This window comes from Ranitomeya imitator, chromosome 5 (assembly GCF_032444005.1).
Source record: "Ranitomeya imitator isolate aRanImi1 chromosome 5, aRanImi1.pri, whole genome shotgun sequence".
NCBI lineage: Eukaryota > Metazoa > Chordata > Amphibia > Anura > Dendrobatidae > Ranitomeya > Ranitomeya imitator.
The window spans coordinates 294,180,055-294,205,242 of NC_091286.1; the positions used below are offsets into that span (position 1 = coordinate 294,180,055).

Consider the following 25,188-nt stretch of genomic DNA (forward strand, 5'->3'; position numbering starts at 1 on the left):
TCGGTAGTGAATGAGGAGACAATAAGGAGACAATGTATACCTGGTTATACTCAAGTCAAGCTTATCTATATATATTATTGTCTAAGGGTTTTTCCGTCTGTCTTTCTGTCTGTCTGTCCTGGAAATCCCGCATCTCTGATTGGTCGAGGCCGCCAGGCTTCGACCAATCAGAGACCGGCACAGCATCAACGTAGAAATCCCGCGCCTCTGATTGGTCGAGGCCGCCAGGCTTCGATCAATCAGCAACGGGCACAGCGACGATGATGTCATAAAGGACGTAGACATCTCACGTTTCTGATTCGGCGACGGGCACAGTATCGACGTAGATGTCATAATGGTTGCCATGGCGACGATGTCATAAAGGTTGCCTCGACCAATCAGCGACGGGCACAGTCTGCCGCGAATTCTGGAATCATCATTGTCCATATACTACGGGGACATGCATATCCTAGAATACCCGATGCGTTACCAGTTTTCTGTGGCAAAATTAGGTGGGTCGGCTTATACGCTAATGTTTTTTTTTAATTTCTCAAGGGTAACAGGAGAAAATGGACCATACAATTTGTTGTGCAATTTCTCCTCAGTGCGCAGATACCCAACATGTGGAGGAAAACAACGGTTTGGGTGCACGGCAGGGAGTGCCATTTGATTTGACTTTTTAAATATGCTGGAATAATCAGCGATTGCCATGTCACGTTTGGAGAGCCCCTGATGTGCCTAAACAGAGGAAACCCCCCACAAGTGACACCATTTTGGAAACTAGACCCCTCAAAGGAACTGATCTTGATGTGTGGTGAGCACATTGAATCCACAGGTGCTTCACAGAAGTTTAAAACGTAGAGCCGTGGAAATAAATTTTTCCCAAATAAATCTTTTTTTAGCCCCCTATTTTTGTATTTTCATAAGGGTAACAGGAGAAATGGCTCCATACAATTTGTTGTGCAATTTCTCCTGAGTACACCGATACCCCATATGTTGGGGAATAGTACTGTTTGGGCGCACCGCAGGGCTTGAAAGGGAAGGAACTCCATTTGACTTTTTGAACACAAAATTTGAAGGAATAATTAGCGGACGCCGTGTCGTGTTTGAAGAGCCCATGATGTGGCTAAACAGTGTAAATCTCCCACAAATGACACCATTTCGGAAACTAGACCCCTTTGGGACCTTATCTAGATGTGTAATGAGCACCTTGAACCCCCAAGTGCTTCACAGGAGTTTATAACGTTAAGCCGTGAAAATTAAAAAAAAAAAAAAAAAAAATACATTTTTCCCCACAAAATCTTTTTTAGATACAAATTTTGTGTTTTTCAAGGGAAAAGGCAAAAAATGAACCCCAAAGTTTGTTGTGAAATTTCTCCTGAGTTCACCAATAACCCATATGTGGTCGAAAACTACTTTTGAGGCACAGTGCAAACCTCAGACGGGAAGTAGCGCCATATTACAGCGCAGATTTTGCTGCACTTGTTTGAGGGTGCCATGTTAAATTGGCAGAGCCCTTGAGGTGCCAACACAGCAGAACCTCCCATAACTGACCCCATTTTACAAACTAAACATCTCAGTGAATTAATCTAGGGGTGCAGCGATTATATTGACACCACAGGTGTGTCACAAACTTTATACCATTGGGCAGTGAAGAAAAAAAATTTCCATTTTTACCACCAAGATTGTGTTAGCCCCAAGTTTTACATTTTCACACTGGGAAATGGATAAACAAAGTCACGACTTTAATCAGCATAACTACCAACTATAGAATTATTACTACAGGTAGACAAGAGGATGAATATCCGCTGATAACAATACTGGATAGAGCGTACGGACCAGTCGCTGATTAACAGAGAGAGGAAGAGGGGGGAAATGCATCAAAATAATGACCATAAAGTCCACTGCAGAGTATCAGATCAGCGATCTGACAGGCAGGGCAGGAGGCTTACCAGCGCCTGCTCTCAGCGGGCGCTCACAAGCCACCTTCCCTGCAAGACCCGGAAAGACCCAGCGGCCATCGTGGTGCCTGCGGTCTCCATGGAGAACATCAGGGCAACGCAATTGCATTGCGCGATGCTCCTCTATGCCGTTGTCACTACTGACAGCGGCATCAGAGGGGATAAATGCCCGCGATCGGTGCTAGCATTGATCGTCGGTGTTGCTGCGGGGTGTCAGCAGTCACATACAGAGTGAGGCCACGCGATTGGTGCGCCGTGTTAGTACTGCTGCTTGCAGGAACGCATCTCCGGCAGAGCAGTACTAGTACGGCGCATGTGGGGAAGAGGTTAAGGGTCATGGCCATGTGGAACACTGGAGTATTAATTAAAACATCAACACTCCAATATTACCACGGTTTTGCCTTCCTCACTATGCCCATGTGTTAGTCCCCAAAACTTCATTTTTAGTTCATCTATGGGAGTCCAGTTAGAAAGTTGTGAAGTGGGGTTTTGAGCCAAAACTGCTTGGCAACAAAATTTGTCTCAGCCATCGCGAAGGTTACAAAATCCTTACAGAAAGAGACTTTGAAAAAGTCTGTTACTGTGAGGCCAATAGTGTCAAATTGTATTCCTTATTATTACACCACAAAATCATGAATCTGTGGCTCTTAATCTTTGGAGGGTGAGGTCCATAACAGTGGACGCTGGATCATTTGCGGTCCTGGGGTGTCCGAGTGGCTGTTTGGTATCACTTGAGGAAGAAAAATAAGGAAGATGGCATCCTCTCCCCTCACTATCAGTGTTGAAGACAAGGAAGGCTTATGTCTACTCGGCTGAATACCATGATTGGGATGAGTGGAACATTTTTTTCAGGTGAGTGGCATGGGTAAAATAACCAGATTTTATTCAGGTGTGTGTGTGTGTGTGTGTGTGTTTGGTGTTAACTTTGTTATTTATTTATTATAATAGAAAAAAAGGACTCTAGAAAGAAAAGAATAAAAAGTCAAATAAAAATACAATTTTTTTTTGTAAATTTAGAAAAACAACAAACAAACAAAAAAACCTTGTTTGGTAGAGTGGCTTAACCCCTTAATGACCGCCAATACGTCTTTTAACTGACCTGAGATAAAAGAGAATAGCCTCCCCATACAGGTAACAATCCAGCATCTGTCAGTTGTACACTATAGCTGACAACTTGCTGTACCAGCCACGATCAGTATTTGCACCATCTAAATCTGTTTAACCCCTTAGATGCTGCTGTCAATAGTGACTACATTATTATAAATGGTTAACAGAGCGTGGGGGCTTCTTCTTTGTCCCAATTGGTACCCTCATATCATGATTTTGTTGTCCTGCTGTTTGCCATGGCAATTCATGGCCAAATAGCGGCTTTACAGTCTGACGGCTGTAGTAATCTGTTTAGAAGTTAGAGACATTTAGGTGGTAAAAATACACATTTTCATTTCTGTCATACCACTTTGCATTAATTCCTGTAAAGCACCTGAAGGGTTAATAAACTACCTGACCGCAGTTTTTGATATGTCAGGGGGTGCTGTTTTTAAAATGGTATCACGTTTGTGGGTTTCCCAATATATGGGACCCCTAAAGTCACTTCAAACATGGATAAGTCCCTAAAAAAATAAATTTTGTAAATTTCTTTGAAAAAATGAAAAATTGCTGCTACATTTTTAAACCTCCTAAACTGCTAACAAAATAAAATAATATTTTACAAATGGTGCTGATGTAAAGCAGACATGTGGGAAATGCTATTTATTAATGGTTTGCTGTGGTATGACCATCTGGACTAAAGGGATAATCATTCAAATTTAGAAAATTGCTAATTTTTTAACATTTTTCTCAAATTTTTGATATTTTTTATAAATAAACACAAAAAATGTTGAACAAAATTTACCATTATCATAAAGTATAATGTGTCACGAAAAAACAGTCTCAAAATCACTGGGATTTGATGAAGCGTTGCAGAGTTATTACCACATAAAGTGACACTGGTCAGATTTAAAAAATTTGGCTCGGTCACTAAGGGGTTAATATACATTTTTTTGCAAAAAAAGCATTAACCAAATACCCTGTGTTTTTCCATCTCTTTACTAGCACTTGCTGTTTAGGCCTCTTTCACACTTCCGTCTTTGTAGTCCCGTCGAGATACGTTTTTTGAGAAAACAGGATCATGCAAAAAAAAAAAAAAAAATTTGCGGGATCCTGCATTTTCTCATAGACCTGTAGTAGCAACGTATCGCAACGGATGGCCACACGTTTCATCCGTTGTGCACTGGATCCTGAGGAATTTCACGGCCCGTCTTTTGCAAAAAACGTTCAATGAAACGCTTTCTCTCTCAGAATCTCATATTATAAAATTCGGCCAGGAACTCGGTCAACGCATCCGTCATAATACTAGATGCGTCACACACCATTTCCTCTATTTTCACAACGCGTCATTTCACTGCACTATGACGCACAGCCAACAACGGAAGTGTGAAAGAGGCCTTAGTGATATTTTCTGCAACAAGAGTATTTTTTGGTTTTACTGTGCCTTTTTTGTGTCTCAGTTTCTTGGTGGTGTGAACAGTGTCCCTACAGGCTTGTTCACCGTGTGCATGGCTCATGTGTTTGTTTTAACCTGTTGCAAAATCTAGTTGCCAGGTGGTTACCAAAAACCTATGTCCTGTTGTGTGGTTTATTCGATAAATTGTCCTATACTGACATTTACTGTCCAAAGTGTAAAGGTGATAGAGTTTGCTCACATGACACTCTCAGCTGGTTTCTAGCGGAAGCCTCTAGAAGCTGATGAGGTAAACGTCAGGGAGGAGCTCCTGTGAGAAGTGATGTGAGGAGAGATCGACTTCCTAGGTTGCTCTGTCTTCAGCTGAGGTCCCGCTTCCCTTAACCGCTTCATGACCTTGGGATTTTCCATTTTTCCGTGTTCGTTTTTCGCTCCCCTCCTTCCCAGAGCCATAACTTTTTTATTTTTCCGTCAATTTGGCCATGTGAGGGCTTATTTTTTGCGGGACGAGTTGTACTTTTGAACGACATCATTGGTTTTACCATGTCGTGTACTAGAAAACGGGAAAAAAATTCCGAGTGAAGTAAAATTGCAAAAAAAGTGCAGTCCCACTAAATGCTAAAACTGACCTGATATTATGATTCTCCAGGTCACTACGAGTTCATAGACACCTAACATGTCTAGGTTATTTTTTACCCAAGTGGTGAAAAAAAAATCCAAACTTTGCTTAAAAAAAATAAAAAAAAATTGCGCCATTTTCCGAAACTCGTAGCGTCTCTATTTTTCATGATCTGGGGTCGGTTGAGGGCTTAGTTTTTGCGTACCGAGCTGGCGTTTTTAATGATTCCAATTCGGTGCAGATACGTTCATTTGATCGCCTGTTATTGCATTTTACTGCAATGTCGCGGCGACCAAAAAAACGTAATTCTGGCGTTTCGATTTTTTTTTTCTCGTTACGCCGTTTAGCGATCAGGTTAATGCTTTTTTTTTATTGATAGATCGGGCGATTCTGAACGTGGCGATACCAAATATGTGTAGGTTTGATTTTTTTTTTATTGATTTATTTTGAAAGGGGGGTGATTTAAACTTTTATATTTTTTTTTATTTTTTTCACATTTTTTTTTTACTTTTGCCATGCTTCAATAGCCTCCATGGGAGGCTAGAAGCAGGCACAACCCGATCGCCTCTGCTACTTAGCAGCGATCTGCTGTTCGCTGCTATGTAGTAGAAAATCAAGTGTGCTGTGAGCACCGACCACAGGGTGGCGCTCACAGCTACCGGCAATCAGTAACCATAGAGGTCTCAAGGACCTCTATGGTTACAATGGAGAGGCATCGCCGACCTCCGATCATGTGACGGGGGTCGACGATGCGATCATATCCGGCCGGATGCGGTAGTTAAATGCCGCTGTCTGCGTTTGACAGCGGCATTTAACTAGTTAATAGTGGCGGGTGAATCGCAATTTCACCCGCCGCTATTGCGGGCACATGTCAGCTGTTCAAAACTGCTGACATGTCCCGGCTTTGATGCGGGCTCACCGCGGAGCCCTGCATCAAAACAGGGGAGCTGACCTCGGACGTACTATCCCGTCCGAGGTCAGTAAGGGGTTAATCTTCCATTGACCAGGAAACTGCCACAGCCTACGCCAGGAGGGCCTGTTAAATTTCAATCTTCATAGAGACAGAAGAGATAGAGCTGCACAAGGGCTCTTCTGCTACACTCCACGCCTTTAACCCCCGCAGCTTTTTTCGGTTTTGCGTTTTCGTTCCCCTTCTTCACAGAGCCATAACTTTTTTTAATTTTTCCATCAATATGGCCATGTGAGGGCTTGTTTTTTGAGGGACAAGTTGTACTTTTGAAGACACCATTGGTTTTAACATGTAATGTACTAGAAAACGGGGAAACAATTCCAAATGCGGTGAAATTGTAAAAAAGTGCAATCCCACACTTGGTTTTTTTTGTTTGTTTTTTTTCTTGCTAGGTTCACTAAATGCTAAAACTGACCTGCCATTATAATTCTTCAGGTCATTACGAGTTCATAGACACCAAGCATGTCTAGGTTCTAGTTTGTCTAAGTGGTGAAAAAAATTCCAAACTTTGTAAAAAAAAAAAAAAATTAATAAATTTAAAAAAATGGCGCCATTTTCCGATACCCGTAGCGTCTCCATTTTTCGTGATCTCGGTTTGGGTGAGGGCTTATTTTTTGCGCGCCGAGCTGACATTTTTAAATTATACCATTTTGGTGCAGATACAATCTTTTGATGGCCGTTATTGCATTTTAACCCCTTTATCCTATATGACGTACTATCCCGTCCAGGTGACCTGGGACTTAATTCCCAGTGACGGGATAGTACGTCATAGTGTTTAATGCGACATCGCGACTTAAATCGCGGTGATCGCATTAAATTTCCGGCGCCATCTTACCTGGAGGAAGATGGCGCCGACATCCCCGGGCATGGCTTCGCCCCCCAGGCCTCTGGATCGCTGTGATTGGCTGTTCAATTCTGAACAGCCAATCACAGCGTTCCTCATTGTTTCAGCCAATCGGAGCGGCTGAAACAATGAGGTCGCAGGCTAGGATCGAGTACCAATGTACTCGATCCTAGGGCCGGTGCCTGGCAACGCCAGGCACCGGCAAAAACCCCCCGGATTGGCGCGATCGCCGATCGTATCGATCGCGCCAATCGCAGGGCACAGCGGCGGTATTACCGCCGCTGTGCCCTGCTGTACTGGCCTGGATCGGTGCTGCAATAGCACCGATCGTAGACCAGAGCCTAGTGCAGGCCCAGCAGAGGCTGATTGGCGCGATCGATGCGAACGACGATCGCGCCAATCACCGGGCACAGCGGCGGTGTTACCGCACTGTGCCCAGCTGTTCCCTGCCCCGTACCCGGCTTTTCCCTGCCCCGTGCCGGCTGTCATACCCCCTGCCCCCTGCTGTAGCGGCCTGGATCGGTGCTGCCATGGCACCGATCACAGGCCAGTGACTAGTGCAGGCCCAGCAGGGCCTGCAGGAGCTGATTGGCGCGATCAACGATCGCGCCAATCACAGGGCACAGCGGCGGTCACGTTGTGACCGCTGTGTGCCCTGCTGGTGACCTGGCAGTGACCTGCCTAGGATCGGAGGGATCCTAGGCAGTTGCCATGGTCACCAAGCCCTGCAGGGATTGGTGGGATCGATGTTATCATTCGATCCCACCAATGACAGCTCACAGCAGCGGTGTGACCGCTCTGTGACCTGTCTGTCACCTGCAGGTGACCTGTGTGACCGCTCTGCAGGGGTCCTCACTCTAGCTGAGGGACTCCTGCTGAGCGGTCACACAGCCAGATCTTGTCTTGCTGGGCCTTGTGGTGCTACAGAAGCCTGTAACACCACAATCCCCTGCGATACAAAAAAGCGGAAGAAAGAAAACCAAAGAAAGAAAACCAAAGAAAGAAGAGAGACAACAAAAGGTAAGTGCTAACAGCCCCTACCCGGTCTCATTTCACCCCCCCATCCCCCCCTTCCACCCATCCCCCCCTTCTTTACCCCCTCCGTCCCTCTTTGCGCCGCCTCCGTGCGCACGTTTAGCAGCCGCCGAGAGGGGCTCTGCAAACGGAACATGACGCCCGCAGACGATTCCATCAAAGTCTGCATTCAAAAACGTCAGTACTTCCCTTTTGAGCCCCAACGTGTGCCCAAACAGTTTTTTCCCACATGTGGGGTACCAGCGTACTCAGGGCAAATTGGACAACAACTTTTGTGGTCCAATTTCTCCTGTTACCCTTGGGAAATTAAAAAATTGGGGACTAAAAGATCATTTTTGTGGGCAAAAAATAGGATTTTTTATTTTCACGCCCGGGCGTTATAAACTTTAGTGAAACACTTGGGGGTTCAAAGTTGTCACCACACATCTAGACAAGTTCCTTAGGGGGTCTAGTTTCCAAATTGGGGTCACTTGTGGGGGGTTTCCACTGTTTAGGCACATCAGGGGCTCCTCAAACGGAACGTGACGGCCGCAGACGATTCCATCAAAGCCTGCATTCCAAAACGTCACTACTTCCCTTCCGAGCCCTGACGTGTGCCCAAACAGTAGTTTTCTCCCACATATGGGGTACCAGCCTACTCAGGACAAATTGGACAACAACTTTTGTGGTCCAAATTCTCCTGTTACCCTTGGGAAATTAAAAAATTGGGGACTAAAAGATCATTTTTGTGGGCAAAAAATAGGATTTTTTATTTTCACGCCCGGGCGGTATAAACTTCTGTGAAGCACTTGGGGGATAAAAGTGCTCACCACACATCTAGATAAGTTCCTTAGGGGGTCTAGTTTCCAAAATGGGGTCACTTGTGGGGGATTTCCACTGTTTAGGCACATCAGGGGCTCACCAAACACGACATGGCATCCGATCTCAATTCCAGCTAATTTTAGCTTGAAAAAGTCTTATGGCGCTCCTTCCCTTCTGAGCCCTGCCATGCGCCCAAACAGTGGTTCCCCCCCACATATGGGGTATTGTCTTACTCAGGACAAATTGGACTACAACTTTTATGGTCCAATTTCTTCAGTTACCCTTGCTAAAATAAAAAATTGGGGACTAAACGATCATGTTTGTGGAAAAAATACGTTTTTTTATTTTCACGCCCGGGCGGTATAAACTTCTGTGAAGCACTTGGGGGATAAAAGTGCTCACCACACATCTAGATAAGTTCCTTAGGGGGTCTAGTTTCCAAAATGGGGTCACTTGTGGGGGATTTCCACTGTTTAGGCACATCAGGGGCTCACCAAACACGACATGGCATCCGATCTCAATTCCAGCTAATTTTAGCTTGAAAAAGTCTTATGGCGCTCCTTCCCTTCTGAGCCCTGCCATGCGCCCAAACAGTGGTTCCCCCCCACATATGGGGTATTGTCTTACTCAGGACAAATTGGACTACAACTTTTATGGTCCAATTTCTTCAGTTACCCTTGCTAAAATAAAAAATTGGGGACTAAACGATCATGTTTGTGGAAAAAATACGTTTTTTTATTTTTACGCACGGGCGGTATAAACTTCTGTGAAGCACTTGGGGGATAAAAGTGCTCACCACACATCTAGATAAGTTCCTTAGGGGGTCTAGTTTCCAAAATGGGGTCACTTGTGGGGGGTTTCCACTGTTTAGGCACATCAGGGGCTCACCAAACGCGACGTGGCGTCCGATCTCAATTCCAGCTAATTTTAGCTTGAAAAAGTCTTATGGCGCTCCTTCCCTTCTGAGCCCTGCCATGCGCCCAAAAAGTGGTTCCCCCCCACATATGGGGTATTGTCTTACTCAGGACAAATTGGACTACAACTTTTATGGTCCAATTTCTCCTGTTACCCTTGGGAAATTAAAAAATTGGGGACTAAAAGATCATTTTTGTGGGCAAAAAATAGGATTTTTTATTTTCACGCCCGGGCGGTATAAACTTCTGTGAAGCACTTGGGGGATAAAAGTGCTCACCACACATCTAGATAAGTTCCTTAGGGGGTCTAGTTTCCAAAATGGGGTCACTTGTGGGGGATTTCCACTGTTTAGGCACATCAGGGGCTCACCAAACACGACATGGCATCCGATCTCAATTCCAGCTAATTTTAGCTTGAAAAAGTCTTATGGCGCTCCTTCCCTTCTGAGCCCTGCCATGCGCCCAAACAGTGGTTCCCCCCCACATATGGGGTATTGTCTTACTCAGGACAAATTGGACTACAACTTTTATGGTCCAATTTCTTCAGTTACCCTTGCTAAAATAAAAAATTGGGGACTAAACGATCATGTTTGTGGAAAAAATACGTTTTTTTATTTTTACGCACGGGCGGTATAAACTTCTGTGAAGCACTTGGGGGATAAAAGTGCTCACCACACATCTAGATAAGTTCCTTAGGGGGTCTAGTTTCCAAAATGGGGTCACTTGTGGGGGGTTTCCACTGTTTAGGCACATCAGGGGCTCACCAAACGCGACGTGGCGTCCGATCTCAATTCCAGCTAATTTTAGCTTGAAAAAGTCTTATGGCGCTCCTTCCCTTCTGAGCCCTGCCATGCGCCCAAAAAGTGGTTCCCCCCCACATATGGGGTATTGTCTTACTCAGGACAAATTGGACTACAACTTTTATGGTCCAATTTCTTCAGTTACCCTTGTGAAAATAAAAAATTGGGGACTAAACGATCATGTTTGTGGAAAAAATACGTTTTTTTATTTTTACGCACGGGCGGTATAAACTTCTGTGAAGCACTTGGGGGATAAAAGTGTTCACCACACATCTAGATAAGTTCCTTAGGGGGTCTAGTTTCCAAAATGGGGTCACTTGTGGGGGGTTTCCACTGTTTAGGCACATCAGGGGCTCACCAAACACGACGTGGCGTCCGATCTCAATTCCAGCTAATTTTAGCTTGAAAAAGTCTTATGGCGCTCCTTCCCTTCTGAGCACTGCCATGCGCCCAAACAGTGGTTCCCCCCCACATATGGGGTATTGTCTTACTCAGGACAAATTGGACTACAACTTTTATGGTCCAATTTCTTCAGTTACCCTTGCGAAAATAAAAAATTGGGGACTAAACGATCATGTTTGTGGAAAAAAATACGTTTTTTTAATTTTACGCACGGGCGGTATAAACTTCTGTGAAGCACTTAGGGGATAAAAGTGCTCACCACACATCTAGATAAGTTCCTTAGGGGGTCTAGTTTCCAAAATGGGGTCACTTGTGGGGGGTTTCCACTGTTTAGGCACATCAGGGGCTCACCAAACGCGACATGGAGTCCGATCTCAATTCCAGCTAATTTTAGCTTGAAAAAGTCAAATGGCGCTCCTTCCCTTCTGAGCCCTGCCATGCGCCCAAACAGTGGTTCCCCCCACATATGGGGTATCAGCGTACTCGGGACAAATTGGACAACAACTTTTGCAGTCCAATTTCTCCTGTTACCTTTGGGAAAATAAAAAAATTGTTGATAAAAGATCGTTTTCATGACTAAAAAGTTACATTTTCATTTTTTCTTTCAACATTGCTTTAGCTCTCATGAAGCACCAGAAGGGTTAATAAACTTCTTGAATGTGGTTTTGATCAGCTTGAGGGGTGCAGTTTTTAGAATGGTGTCATTTTTGGGTATTTTTTGCTATATAGACCCCTAAATGTGACTTCAAATGTGAGGTGGTCCCTAAAAAAAATGGTTTTGTAAATTTTGTTGTAAAAATGAGAAATTGCTGGTCAACTTTTAACCCTTATAACTCCCTAACAAAAAAAAAAATTTGTTTCCAAAATTGTGCTGATGTAAAGTAGACATGTGGGAAATGTTAATTATTAAGTTTTTTGCGTGACATATCTCTGTGATTTAAGGGCATAAAAATTCAAAGTTGGAAAATTGCGAAATTTTCTAAATTTTCGCCAAATTTCCATTTTTTTCACAAATAAACGCAGGTAATATCAAAGAAATTTTAGCACTATCATGAAGTACAATATGTCACGAGAAAACAATGTCAGAATCGCCAAGATCCGTTGAAGCGTTCCAGAGTTATAACCTCATAAAGGGACAGTGGTCAGAATTGTAAAAATTGGCCCGGTCATTAACGTGCAAAGATCAAGATTCCTCCCGCGAAAATTGCGGGCACATGTCAGCTGTTCCAAACAGCTGACATGTCCCAGGAAAGATGTGGGCTCACCACCGGAGCCCACATCAAAGGGAGGGAGTCCGACATCGGCGTACTATTATGCCCGATGTCGGTAAGGGGTTAATGGTTCCGCCAGCATGAGTGCATCATGTGTACTTCACATTCTACTGTATATCCTGAGACAGGGAACCATATCAGGAACTTAATTGTGAGTAAGCAGTGAATACTATTTCCACAGTGAACCAAACTGTATAGGCCCATCCTTGGTAGTAATATAACTGAAGGACTGTGTGAATTACGATAGTAGCCCGTTATACAGTACAGACCAAAAGTTTGGACACACCTTCTCATTTAAAGATTTTTCTGTATTTTCATGACTATGAAAATTGTACATTCACACTGAAGGCATCAAAACTATGAATTAACACATGTGGAATTATATACTTAACAAATAATGTGAAACAACTGAAATTATGTCTTATATTCTAGGTTCTTCAAAGTAGCCACCTTTTGCTTTGATGACTGCTTTGCACACTCTTGGCATTCTCTTGATGAGCTTCAAGAGGTAGTCACCGGGAATGCTTTTCACTTCACAGGTGTGCCCTTTCAGGTTTAATAAGTGGGATTTCTTGCCTTATAAATGGTGTTGGGACCATCAGTTGTGTTGTGCAGAAGACTGGTGGATACACAGCTGATAGTCCTACTGAATAGACTGTTAGAATTTGTATTATGGCCAGAAAAAAGCAGCTAAGTAAAGAAAAATGATTGGCCATCATTACTTTAAGAAAGGAAGGTCAGTTAGTCCGAAACAATTGGGAAAACTTTGAAAATGTCCCCAACTGCAGTGGTAAAAACCATCAAGCGCTACCAAGAAACTGGCTCACATGAGGACCGCCCCAGGAAAGGAAGACCAAGAGTCACCTCTGCTTCTGAGGATAAGTTTATCCGAGTCACTGGAATTATCTATATTATTCAAGGTTTTTTTTTATCCTTGGTTATTACACATCTAGATTAGGCCATTTGGGCCATAAGCTTTTTACTACTCTTGCATAGAATAAAATTTTGGAATAATATAATATAATATGATCTATTAATTAAAATGTGGGACAACCCATTTAAGTTTTTTTTTTTACATGACAAGTTCATTATATTTGATATGGAAAAATTTCCTCAACTGTAGACATTTTTTTAATTAAATATCAAGGCTGGTCCATGACTTTGTCCAAGCTTTTAATTCTGGGTTTCTGTGTATTTGAGTTTGAAATCCTGGCTCTTGCTGCACACAGGTAATCAGCTGTACACAATACCTTCGTGACCTTAGACATATCCATACGTCCCGGTTGGAAAGGGGTTCCCAACCTTGCACGTATGGATAAATCCTGGCGAAAATGCGGCACCATGATTGGAGACATGGTGATCGCATTAAATTGCCTGCTGTTTCTAACAGCAGTTCTGAAAGGCCTATTGACCCTTTAATGAGCCTTGCTATATGAATAAAGGTACTGTCACACTGAACGATATCGTTAACGATATCGTTGCTCTTTGTGACGTAGCAACGATATCGTTAACTAAATCGTTATGTGTGACAGCGACCAACGATCAGGCCCCTGCTGGGAGATCGTTGATCGCTGGGGAAAGTCCAGGACTTTATTTTGTCGCTGGATCTCCCGCTGACATCGCTGAATCGGCGTGTGTGACGCCGATTCAGCGATTTGTCACTGGTAACCAGGGTAAACATCGGGTTACTAAGCACAGGGCCGCGCTTAGTAACCCGATGTTTACCCTGGTTACCGTTGTAAATGTAAAAAAACAAACACTACATACTTACATTCCCGGTGTCTGGTCATGTCCCTCGCCTTCAGCTTCCAGCACTGACTGGTGAGCGCCGGCCAGTCGTAAAGCACAGCACAGCGGTGACGTCACCGCTGTACTTTACGGCCGGCGCTCAGTCAGTGCTGGAAGCTGAAGGCGAGGGCCATGACCAGACACCGGGAATGTAAGTATGTAGTGTTTGTTTTTTTTACATTTACAACGGTAACCAGGGTAAACATCGGGTTACTAAGCGCGGCCCTGCGCTTAGTAACCCGATGTTTACCCTGGTTACCCGGGGACTTCAGGATCGTTGGTCGCTGGAGAGCTGTCTGTGTGACAGCTCTCCAGCGACCAAACAGCGACGCTGCAGCGATCGACATCATTGCTACAGCGTCGCTGTTTGGTCGCTGGAGAGCTGTCACACAGACAGCTCTCCAGCGACCAACGATGCTGGTAACCAGGGTAAACATCGGGTAACTAAGCGCAGGGCCGCGCTTAGTAACCCGATGTTTACCCTGGTTACCATCCTAAAAGTAAAAAAAAACAAACACTACATACTTACCTACAGCCGTCTGTCCTCCAGCGCTGAGCTCTGCTCTCCTCCTGTACTGGCTGTGAGCACAGCGGCCGGAAAGCAGAGCGGTGACGTCACCGCTCTGCTTTCCGGCTGACCGACGCTCACAGCCAGTACAGGAGGAGAGCAGAGCTCAGCGCTGGAGGACAGACAGCGGTAGGTAAGTATGTAGTGTTTGTTTTTTTTTACTTTTAGGATGGTAACCAGGGTAAACATCGGGTTACTAAGCGCGGCCCTGCGCTTAGTTACCCGATGTTTACCCTGGTTACCAGTGAAGACATCGCTGAATCGGTGTCACACACGCCGATTCAGCGATGTCTGCGGGGAGTCCAGCGACCAAATAAAGTTCTGGACTTTCTTCCCCGACCAGCGACAGCACAGCAGGGGCCTGATCGCTGCAGCCTGTCACACTGGACGATATCGCTAGCGAGGACGCTGCAACGTCACGGATCGCCAGCGATATCGTCTAGTGTGACGGTACCTTAAGGATAAAAGGCAGATTAGAATCTCAGTTTGCAGACACTGTTTTGAGGGTGCTGCCCCTTATCAGTGCAACGCATGAGATCTGGTTTAGCAAGGTAAGAGGCGTCTGACCAGGATCCAAGGAGCAACCTTTCTCCTTGTTGAGAATTATATGATTTAACTTTTATCTTGTCATGAGGCTCTTTAAAGGGTCAATATTGACTTTTAGGATTGCTACTTCCAACGGGTGGCACTAGAGTTCTACTCCTCTTCCTCTCTGAAGAGGTAATTTGCATATTTAACTTCCCAGAGGACCATTGCAGGCTTGGCATGTCACTCTCCACAAGGAGAAATGTTCCACTTTGGATCCCGAGAGAGAAGGAAACATGACAGTGAATGAGCAGGAACAGATAGTTTGACCAACGTAGGTAGCAGGGAGAGGAACAAAGAACTGGTGGAGGATGCAGGACAGCAGGTAGAGAGCAATACATATGTGGGATAAATAGTGATGTTTGGCTGGAACATACAATACCTGTATGGTCACACGAGGAGGGGGTGCTATAGGGTGTGAAGTTTCGGTGACCTAAGGAGAGAAAAATACCATTAGATAAACATAGTGATGACATATCATAGCGAACTAAAGTACTAAATAGTACTAGAAAGTATAAGGCTATGTGCACACGTCCAGAATTGCCGCAGAAATTTCCGCGGCAATTCCACAATTGCGCCGTGGGTAAAACGCATGCGGAATTGGCACACGTTTTCCCGCTAAACACTAGCGTTTCACAAGCGTAATTGGCTTGCAGAATGCTAGCGTTTTCCAAGCAGAGGGGCTATCAGGTCTCAGCCGGCTCATGGAATGCTGCGATCGCAGTATTTAGGGGGCTAAAGTGCCGGAAGCACCCCGACGAAGGAATCTCCGAAACACGCGTCGGGGTGCTCTGTACTTGGGAACACAGGACTGACAGGTATATATATCCCCAATCTCTGTATATTACCCTGGTGTGCATATGCAATCTTATACTGCATGTGAGGACATGTTATATATGGTGGTTTTTCCTTTTTCTCCTTTTTAAATATTTTGGGACATTGCTGTTTGCAAATAATCATAGTATTTTATATTTTCAGCACATGCACTTTAGGCTTATCCCCTAAATTTGTTGATTTTTAGCACTTCACATTTTTAACCCACTTATACAAATATATATATGTGTCCATGAAATACACACCACCATGAGTTTTTTATAAGATCGTGGGATTGTATACTTTATTTATATTATATTGTATAACATTTTATCCTGTCTATTCCTTATATATTTTAACTAAAAAATTCCCAAGTACGTGGAAAGTAGTGCCGTTACTGACATATAAAAATATAATAAAGGCTTATTTTTTACTATTTTTCAATCTTGGTTATTAATTTATTTACCTTCTTATATGAATAGTGTTGTTGGTCTTGTGTTTCCATATGACGGCATTTTGGTTTCTACATTAGTTCCGAGTGGTCTGCCACTTCTTTCTCTTTTAGCAACGGTATTTCGGTCTATCACATCTTTACATTAATCTTATATATATTTTGATACCCTATTTACTGGAAATACAGTTGCTATTATGTTCTTTTAAGCGTAATTAGCTTGCAGAATGCTAGCGTTTTCCAAGCAGAGGGGCTATCAGGTCTCAGCCGGCTCATGGAATGCTGCGATCGCAGTATTTAGGGGGCTAAAGTGCCGGAAATAGTGCGTGACTGCTCCTTGCACTTGGTGTCAGCTGTCACAATCAGCCGACACCCAGAGGCGATCGTCCGACTACAGCCCGTGTACAATGGTGATCGAGATGCCATAATATGTCCCTGGTCAGATAGGCCCAGGACACAAGGACGTATAATTACGACAAATGTCAGGGATTTAACATATGCATATCCAATTGAAGCGATGCAGAAACCATGGGGAACAATTAAATATAGAAGACTTCATACTCACAGTACAGGCCACATAGCTCAATGGTCTGTAAGGTTTATATCTATAAAGCCAGTGCACGAGTGTGAAAGAAACTCACCTTTGATAATGTTGGAGCACTGATCTTAATTAAGACATGGGTGACCCGGTGGTGTGCTTGTTGGGATGCATGGATGAGATTGGAGTGGATAACAACCTGAAGATAGCTATTGCCAGATTGTTATACATGGCTAGGAAGGTAATAGCTCGAAAGTGGATTAGGGAAGAACCGCCGTCAAGAGGAGAATTCCTCCAGTATGTGAAGCAGGGCCTGACACTGGAAAAGGGGTTTTATAAGAAGAGAGGGAAAACTGAATTGTTCAATAAATTGTGGTCTCCGTGGATTGCCATGGGATAGGGGTGTTATAGAAATAGAGTGAATTAAGGTCCCTAATTTACGGCAATGTAAAATGTGGCTTACATTATTGGCTGAGGGATTAGTTATTCTATTGCTTTAATGATGGAAGAGCTAAGCAAGGTGAGCTGCTTTGTTGGGTGGGGGGTGTTGGAATTGAAGGGGGTTGTTTGAAGGGGAAAAACTTTGTATTGAAATTGAGAATGTAACATGTCAATTATCTTGTTATTCTTAATAAAAATCTATTTGAATTAAAAAAAAAAAAGACATTGGTGGTATATAGCGTGTATTGGACTAGCTATGGTTGTGACCCAATGTCGGCTCTCACTAATTGGTCCTTCAAGCTGTGTGATGCATATATACCGGCCCCCCGACATATCCTGTGTGATACATATACATCGGCCCCCGGCGTATCCTGTGGGATGCATAGACACCAGCCCATCTGGTGTGATGTAAACACTATAATTAAAGGGACTCTGTCACCTGAATTTGGAGGGAACAATCTTCAGCCATAGGGGCGGGGTTTTCGGGTGTTTGATTCACCCTTTCCTTACCCGCTGGCTGCAATATTGGATTGAAGTTCATTCTCTGTCCTCCGTAGTACATGCCTGGACAAGGCAATCTTGCCTTGCGCAGGCGTGTACTATGGAGGACAAAGAATGAACTTCAATCCAATATTGCAGCCAACGGGTAAGGAAAGGGTGAATCAAACACCCGAAAACCCCGCCTCCATGGCTGAAGATTGTTCCCTCCAAATTCAGGTGACAGAGTCCCTTTAAGTATATAGTGAGGACTTGTGTATATAGTAAGGTGCTGTGTGTATAGAGATGTGTATATAATATGGTGCTGTGTGTATATTAGGTAGTGTAGACTCTACACCATATACAAAAGGCATATCTCTACACTATATAATATACACACGGCATCATACCATGCTTTACAACCACAGGATATAGTGTGGAGCTCTGTATACAGTGTGGACTCTCCACTACAAATATACAGAGAGCCATACTACATAACTATACCAAAGCTTCATAGTATACAGTACAATATACTCCATACATTAGTACTATACCAAAGCTTCACAGTATACAGTACAATATACTCCATGCATTAGTATAGTCCACACATATAGTAAATAATGTGAAGCAGTGTATATAATGGTTTGTAGTATATATTGTGGAGCTGTGTATAATTCTCCATACGTTACACACATTTCACCTGTCCTATTTACTGGGTTTATTCCTCAGTATCTGTATTAGGCCCGGGTCACACTTGCGAGTTCGGCACGAGTCTCTTGCATCAAGTCTGTGCCCTGCCGCCGGAACTCGGGACTGGAGTCTGCGGCCGAATGTATTTCTATGCAGCTAAACGCTCCGTTCCAGAGTGCCAGGACACTTCATGCGAGTTCCTCGCACTAAACTCACAAGTGTGTGTGTGTGTATATATATATATATATATATATATATATATATATATAAAATCAGGGTGGGGAGTGTTATAGTATGTGGGCTGCTGGGGTTTGTATGACAGGGCTGTTTTTTTTTTGTCCCAGACTGGCCCTGTATGTGCTAACAAAAGTGACTTGGTGGGTGCCAGCATGATCTCGATTAGATGGTTTATAATCTCGTCCAAGTTCCTTCATAACGAGTTTCTTAGTACATCCCCTATTGAGAAGATTTTGTAATCTCTGTGTTTCTGATAGTTCTAGTGGCTGTATCTGATAATACACTTTGGATACAACATGATTTAGGTCATGATTTCTTGGTGTTGTGTGGATGGTACCTTTCGTGATGGAAAAGGCAGTTATGGTCCATAGGTATGACATATAATTCTGTTGGAAGTGACCAGCCATCACTAATAATGACTATAGTATCCAGAAAATTGGTATTTTTGGATTTTCGATGGATGATAAAAGTGAGGACTGAGATTATGGTATTGATCTTATTGACTAAATATGAGCGATTCTGGGGGACCTGTCCAGACAACAAAAATGTCATCTATGTATCGTTTCCCCATGAGGAATAGTGTTTATAGCGTGCACTAGTATAGGGGTGTTTATCCTCAAAGTCCACCATAAAAAAATTAGTATATAGGGGTGCTACGTTCGTTCCCATCGCGGTCCCGGTTAGTTGTTGACAATCGATCCTTGTTCACGATAGTGGTAAGTATTTCCTCACAAAACTGTTTTTTTTTTTTTTTGCATTGGGCTCAAATCTGAACTGTCCCAAAAGTCTTTTGTGGCACATAAATCCAATTGATGATCGATACTAGTATAGAGACCGTTTACATCCATAGTAACCAGTAAACTATTAGTAGGGATGGGGCCTATGTTTGTGAGGGATTTGATAAAATCATTTTTATCAAATAGGAAAGATCTGGTAGGTTTCACTAGATGTGGGAAGATTCTTTCAAGAACAATGGCCAATGGGGAGAGGACAGAATGAGTGGAGGATACAACAATTTTTGGAAGGGCATAAAAGACTGGTGCTATCGGGTGACAATTGGCTATAAACTCCCTGAGCTTTGTGTCAATGGTATTGTTGTGGAGATATTTCTCTAGTATGTTAAGGATCTCAACCCTGATCTCAGTTAGTGGATCTCTGGGTATAGGCTTATAGGTTTTGCCATCTTGTAGCTGTGAATGTATTTTGTTTCTGAAGTAACCCTTGTCCATCACAATGACGCTCCCTTTGTCAGCTGGTTTAATAATTATTTGCTTGCATTGAACGAGGTTGTTGAGTACAGCCTGTTCATTGAATGTGAGGTTACTTTGGATCTGTAGTTCACCATTAGTGATAAGCAAGTATACTCGTTGCTCGGGTTTTCCCGACCACGCTTGGGTGATCTCCGAGTATTTGTTAGTGCTCGGAGATTTAGTTTTCCTTGCCTCAGCTGCATGATTTACAGCTTGAGTACATGTGGGGATTCCCTAGCAACCCCCACATGTACTCAGCCTGGCTAGCAGCCGTAAGTCATGCAGGTGCGTCAACAACAACTAAATCTCTGAGCAGTTACAAATACCTGGAGATCACCCGAGTGCTCAGGAAATACTCACTCATCACTATTCACCATCCTAGATCTCTTTTAGCATCTCAGATACATCTCTGTTTACCAAAGTTTCAACAGGGTGCCAAGTTCTAGGAGGATTGTATTGGTCCATTAGTGGACCCCTAGTTGGTGACTGGTCTAAGTAGAATCGTTGACTGCACTTTTTGGTGGGACTTCCAGAGATGCCTGTTCAGAAAAGTGTGCCTTCAAATCACACTGTGCGATAGAAGCTATGCAGTTCTTGATCAGAAGGATTTTCGTAGAAGGACAGGCCTTACTGTTATAAATTCAGTTCATATGAAGTGAGTATATGGGATGAGATGTTGTAGATGAGAGGTTCTGGCCTACCTGTGACCTGGTTCGCATCCTTGGACCTCTGGTTCCGTCTACCGCTTTGCCGTCTCGATTTCCTTGTGGTCGATTTCCTCTGGAACCTAAAAAAAGGGTTTTGTAGAGAAAGAGACTCGTCGCTTCCAGAACTGGAATAATATGAGCGAGGTGGTCGTGTAGGTCTGTAGAATTCTGTGGAGTGCCATCGATAAACCTGGCCAGATATATAATCTTCAGAGTCTTTGATGAATTTCCTGCGTTTTTTGGATTCCAATTTGGTTTTAAATTCCGCAAGATTCTTGTCTACCTTGGACTTGATAGTTTGCCAATCCTCCAAAGTGCTTGTATTAACAAGTTGCTGTTCAATGATTTCTACTTTTTGCTTCGCCTCGGTTACAGCTGTGTGTAGAAATTCCAGGGTAAGTAGAATTAGGTCCATAGAACACTTATTGAGAATAGCATCAAACTTGTTACAGTAGTCAGGCTGATCAAGGAAAAGGGCAGGGCGTAAGTGGGAACGTAGACCCCTCGGGATACGCTGCACCTTGTAGTATTCTGCGAGGGTGGCGTTATGTAAATCCAATGAGATAAAGCGTTTTGATGCTTGTTCATAATCTCGAGTCTTGAGGTCTCCTGTTGGAATCTGGAGAAAATGACTAGATGATGCTACTCGAGATATGATAGCGTTGGCTTCAGTATCGTTGTAAGTAGCCGTTGGTAATGACATTTGTGCAGTGATGAACAGGTGCAACAGTCAAATTTGTACAAAGAAGATGAAAGAAAGACTAGCACTGTCCTTTTAAAAATAGTGTGCTCGAGGAAGAGACTCTTGGTCCAGACTAATCGAAGTAGAAACCTCAGCAACCACAAAAAGAACGAAACTGTAGGTCTTACTGCACTGTTATTTATTTGGATCCGTCAAGGAGTCAAAACAGATATGGTCCGACGTTTCGACAGAGAGCGGTCTTTGCCAAGGACATCTGAAGTGCAGGAGATCACAGAATAGATACCAATTATACAGTGTCTCAAATGATATACAAATATATACAGAAAACATACACACAAACAGGATATGCAAAGGTAAATACATGGATCAAATGCGGGGGGGGGTAAGGAACAATGAGGAAGAGGCCCAGAGGAAACAATCACCATCTCCTATTACAGGTGCGGTAGGTAGAAGCTTAATGAAGCAATTATGTCTATCGTAAGGACATATAGGACATAGTAAAGTGCAATAAGTAATATGGATAGAAATAATGCACACCATGTAGGGGGAGGGGGGTATCAGAAACAATACAGCCCAAAACTTAGCTGGAGGGCGCAAAAGTAACAGTAAGGTAAAGGGGACGGATATGGGGGAAAGAGACAGGAAGGAAAGGGGTGAAGCAAAAGGATAGCTAGCAGACTGACAGACACGGCTTCAGAAAAGATGTACTAGAGCATAGAAGGGGTTAATACATCTCGGGAGCAGCTCAGCCGTCCTGGAATATACAGAAATGGTTCCCACTCCGTGTATATGATGCCCGGGAAGAGGGAATATCAATAACTGCGCACAGAGCTGGGAGTGTGTCCGGGAAGGTAATGGCGGCAGCGGAGTACCTGAACAAACACCGGGAGACGCGGCAGCTCCTATTTATGCGTCCCGCACACACAGCTGCACATGACCGGAAGTGTTCAGGCACCGGAAGTGACGCATGTCACCTCGGTCACTGCACAGCACGGTAGTGTGGGGGACGCTGGGATGAAGCGTCACTGTTGTGGGCGTGGCGTAGATAACGACCTGTTCTCACTGGGGGATTACCATGGAGACCTGTGGGAAGCGGCGTGCAGAGAGAAGACATGAGAGTGGATGAGCAGGAATGGAGGAAGGGGGGAAGAAACCAGTGACTAACATGAGTGGCGGGAAAGAGGACATGTATGGGGGTTTTGGGCGGGGACAGATGCTGCCTGTAGTATGGCCACATGAGGGCAAGGCGGAAGTTGGTTTCTTATTCGTCAGTTTCTTATTGTTTTTTTTATAAGTTTAACAACAAAAATCAGCATCCCGATAATCCTTGTGCCAGCTAACAAAGCAATAGTCCACACGAGTCCAAGGGATCCCAAAACAATCCCACGAACGACGAGATATGTCCTCAGCTCAAGTCTCGCCCCGTTCGCTTCCGCAGTCACAGATGGACATGGGGTCTTGCCTCAGCTAAGAATCCCCACTCCTTCTCCTTTAAGGATCAACTCACATCTGATCTCAAAATAAGAATGGATTGTCTGAGCTCCTGGGATCCGCCCATGAAGGGGGTAGGGGTCACACCTTCTATTCAATGGTTGGGTCCACCAGAAGATTCTAGACTGGTGGGCTCCAAGTAGTCTATGTAGTATGTACATTTGACTAGCCACCTGCTGTGAGGAAGAATGGCTATTCTTTCACTAGTGGTATTGACAAAGCTTAATTACATTATAGCTTAGGGCTGCAAGTATTGGGGGAAGGAGACATATTGTTACAGGTGAACTCCCAGCACAAGAAAATACAGAAATTACAGCTAATTAGAAACCAGAGAACAGTTACATACATCAAATGGCATATTATTCAGATACAGGACAGGGCAAAAGTACATATCATGACATCTACCCTCTCCTAGTGTATCCTCACCCATCCCCTGCAGACTGTGAGCCCTCCTGGGCAGGGTCCTCTCTCCTGTACTTGTGTGTGCCTTGTTTTTGCTCATGTTTATTGTATTTGTCTATATTTGCTCCGTCCACATGTAAAGCGTCATGGAATAAATGGCGCTATAAAAATGTATAATAATAACATACAATGCGGCAAGGAGCCCTGATGTGAAAACACTTAAACAGCTACAAAAACTATAAAACTGGCACAAAAATAGGCACCAAAGAGCATTGAAGAAAAGGTTAAATGACTTTGGGCCACTGATCTTACACTGCATAAATATAGAACAGGGAGCCCTACATCGAAACCAGGTCTCTTCAGCCTGCCCCAAATGGGTTCTGGGCATTAGAACTGGCATCAAAGTGGGCAGACAGCCAATTTTCACAGATTTGAATAAGTAACTGATGTTTATAAGGGGTTAAATGACTTTGGCCCACTGATCTGACACTTAAAATACAAAGATAGTGATGCCCTGCATCAAACCCAGGTCCCTCCAGCCTGGCCCAAATGGGTTCTGGGCACCAGAATTGGCATCAAAGTGGACAAACAGCTCATTTTCTCAGATTTGAATAACTGGTGTTTTAAGGGGTTAAATGACTTTGGGCCACTGATCTCACACTAAGAATGCACAGATAGTGACGCCCCGCATCAAACTCAGGTCCTCTGGCATCAAAGTGGGTTAAATGACTTTGGGCCACTGATCTGACACTTAAAATACACAGATATTAATGCCGCGCAACAAACCCAGGTCCCTCATGCCTGTACCAAATGGGTTTTGGGCATCAGAATTCGCATCAAGGTGGGCAAACACTCCATTTTAACAGGTTTGAATAAGTAACTGATGTTTTCAAGGGGTTAAATGACTTTGGGCCACTGATCTGACACCATTATTACATGCATTTTGATGCCCTGCATGAAATTCATGTCACTTTAGCTTTCCTCAAATGGGTTCTGGCCATGAGAATTGGCATCAAAGTTTGCAGACAGTCATTCATGATTTGAATAACTGATTTTTTTAAGGGGTTAAATGACCTTGGGCCACTAATCTCACACCACCAATACATACACAAGCTGTAGACACCCTAGCGATGTAAAAATCGGTCTTCCTTTGATATTCTAGATAGATTAAAAGCCGGCAAATGATCAGCAGCGTACATTTTAATCACAGAGTGACAGATTAGCTTACAATAGATAGAATAGAGATATACACATAGAATACATGTGTATATACAGTGGGGCAAAAAAGTATTTAGTCAGTCAGCAATAGTGCAAGTTCCACCACTTAAAAAGATGAGAGGCGTCTGTAATTTACATCATAGGTAGACCTCAACTATGGGAGACAAACTGAGAAAAAAAAAATCCAGAAAATCACATTGTCTGTTTTTTTAACATTTTATTTGCATATTATGGTGGAAAATAAGTATTTGGTCAGAAACAAAATTTCATCTCAATACTTTGTAATATATCCTTTGTTGGCAATGACAGAGGTCAAACGTTTTCTGTAAGTCTTCACAAGGTTGCCACACACTGTTGTTGGTATGTTGGCCCATTCCTCCATGCAGATCTCCTCTAGAGCAGTGATGTTTTTGGCTTTTCGCTTGGCAACACGGACTTTCAACTCCCTCCAAAGGTTTTCTATAGGGTTGAGATCTGGAGACTGGCTAGGCCACTCCAGGACCTTGAAATGCTTCTTACGAAGCCACTCCTTCGTTGCCCTGGCGGTGTGCTTTGGATCATTGTCATGTTGAAAGACCCAGCCACGTTTCATCTTCAATGCCCTTGCTGATGGAAGGAGGTTTGCACTCAAAATCTCACGATACATGGCCCCATTCATTCTTTCATGTACCCGGATCAGTCGTCCTGGCCCCTTTGCAGAGAAACAGCCCCAAAGCATGATGTTTCCACCACC

General features: G+C 43.7%; 1 protein-coding gene across 1 annotated transcript in view; it reads right to left on the reverse strand.

Annotated features, from left to right (window-relative positions):
* Positions 1 to 22,337, reverse strand: part of LOC138637504 (uncharacterized) — a 44,297-nt gene extending 21,960 nt beyond the window's left edge. Inside the window, exons 1-3 of the mRNA XM_069726250.1 lie at positions 22,217 to 22,337; positions 20,636 to 21,597; positions 15,420 to 15,470 (exon numbers count right to left, since the gene is read on the reverse strand). Of these exons, the coding sequence (XP_069582351.1) occupies positions 15,420 to 15,470; positions 20,636 to 21,344 (760 nt within the window). The 5' untranslated portion in view covers positions 21,345 to 21,597; positions 22,217 to 22,337. The remainder of the gene's footprint in view (positions 1 to 15,419; positions 15,471 to 20,635; positions 21,598 to 22,216) is intronic.
* Positions 22,338 to 25,188: the final 2,851 nt, after the last annotated feature.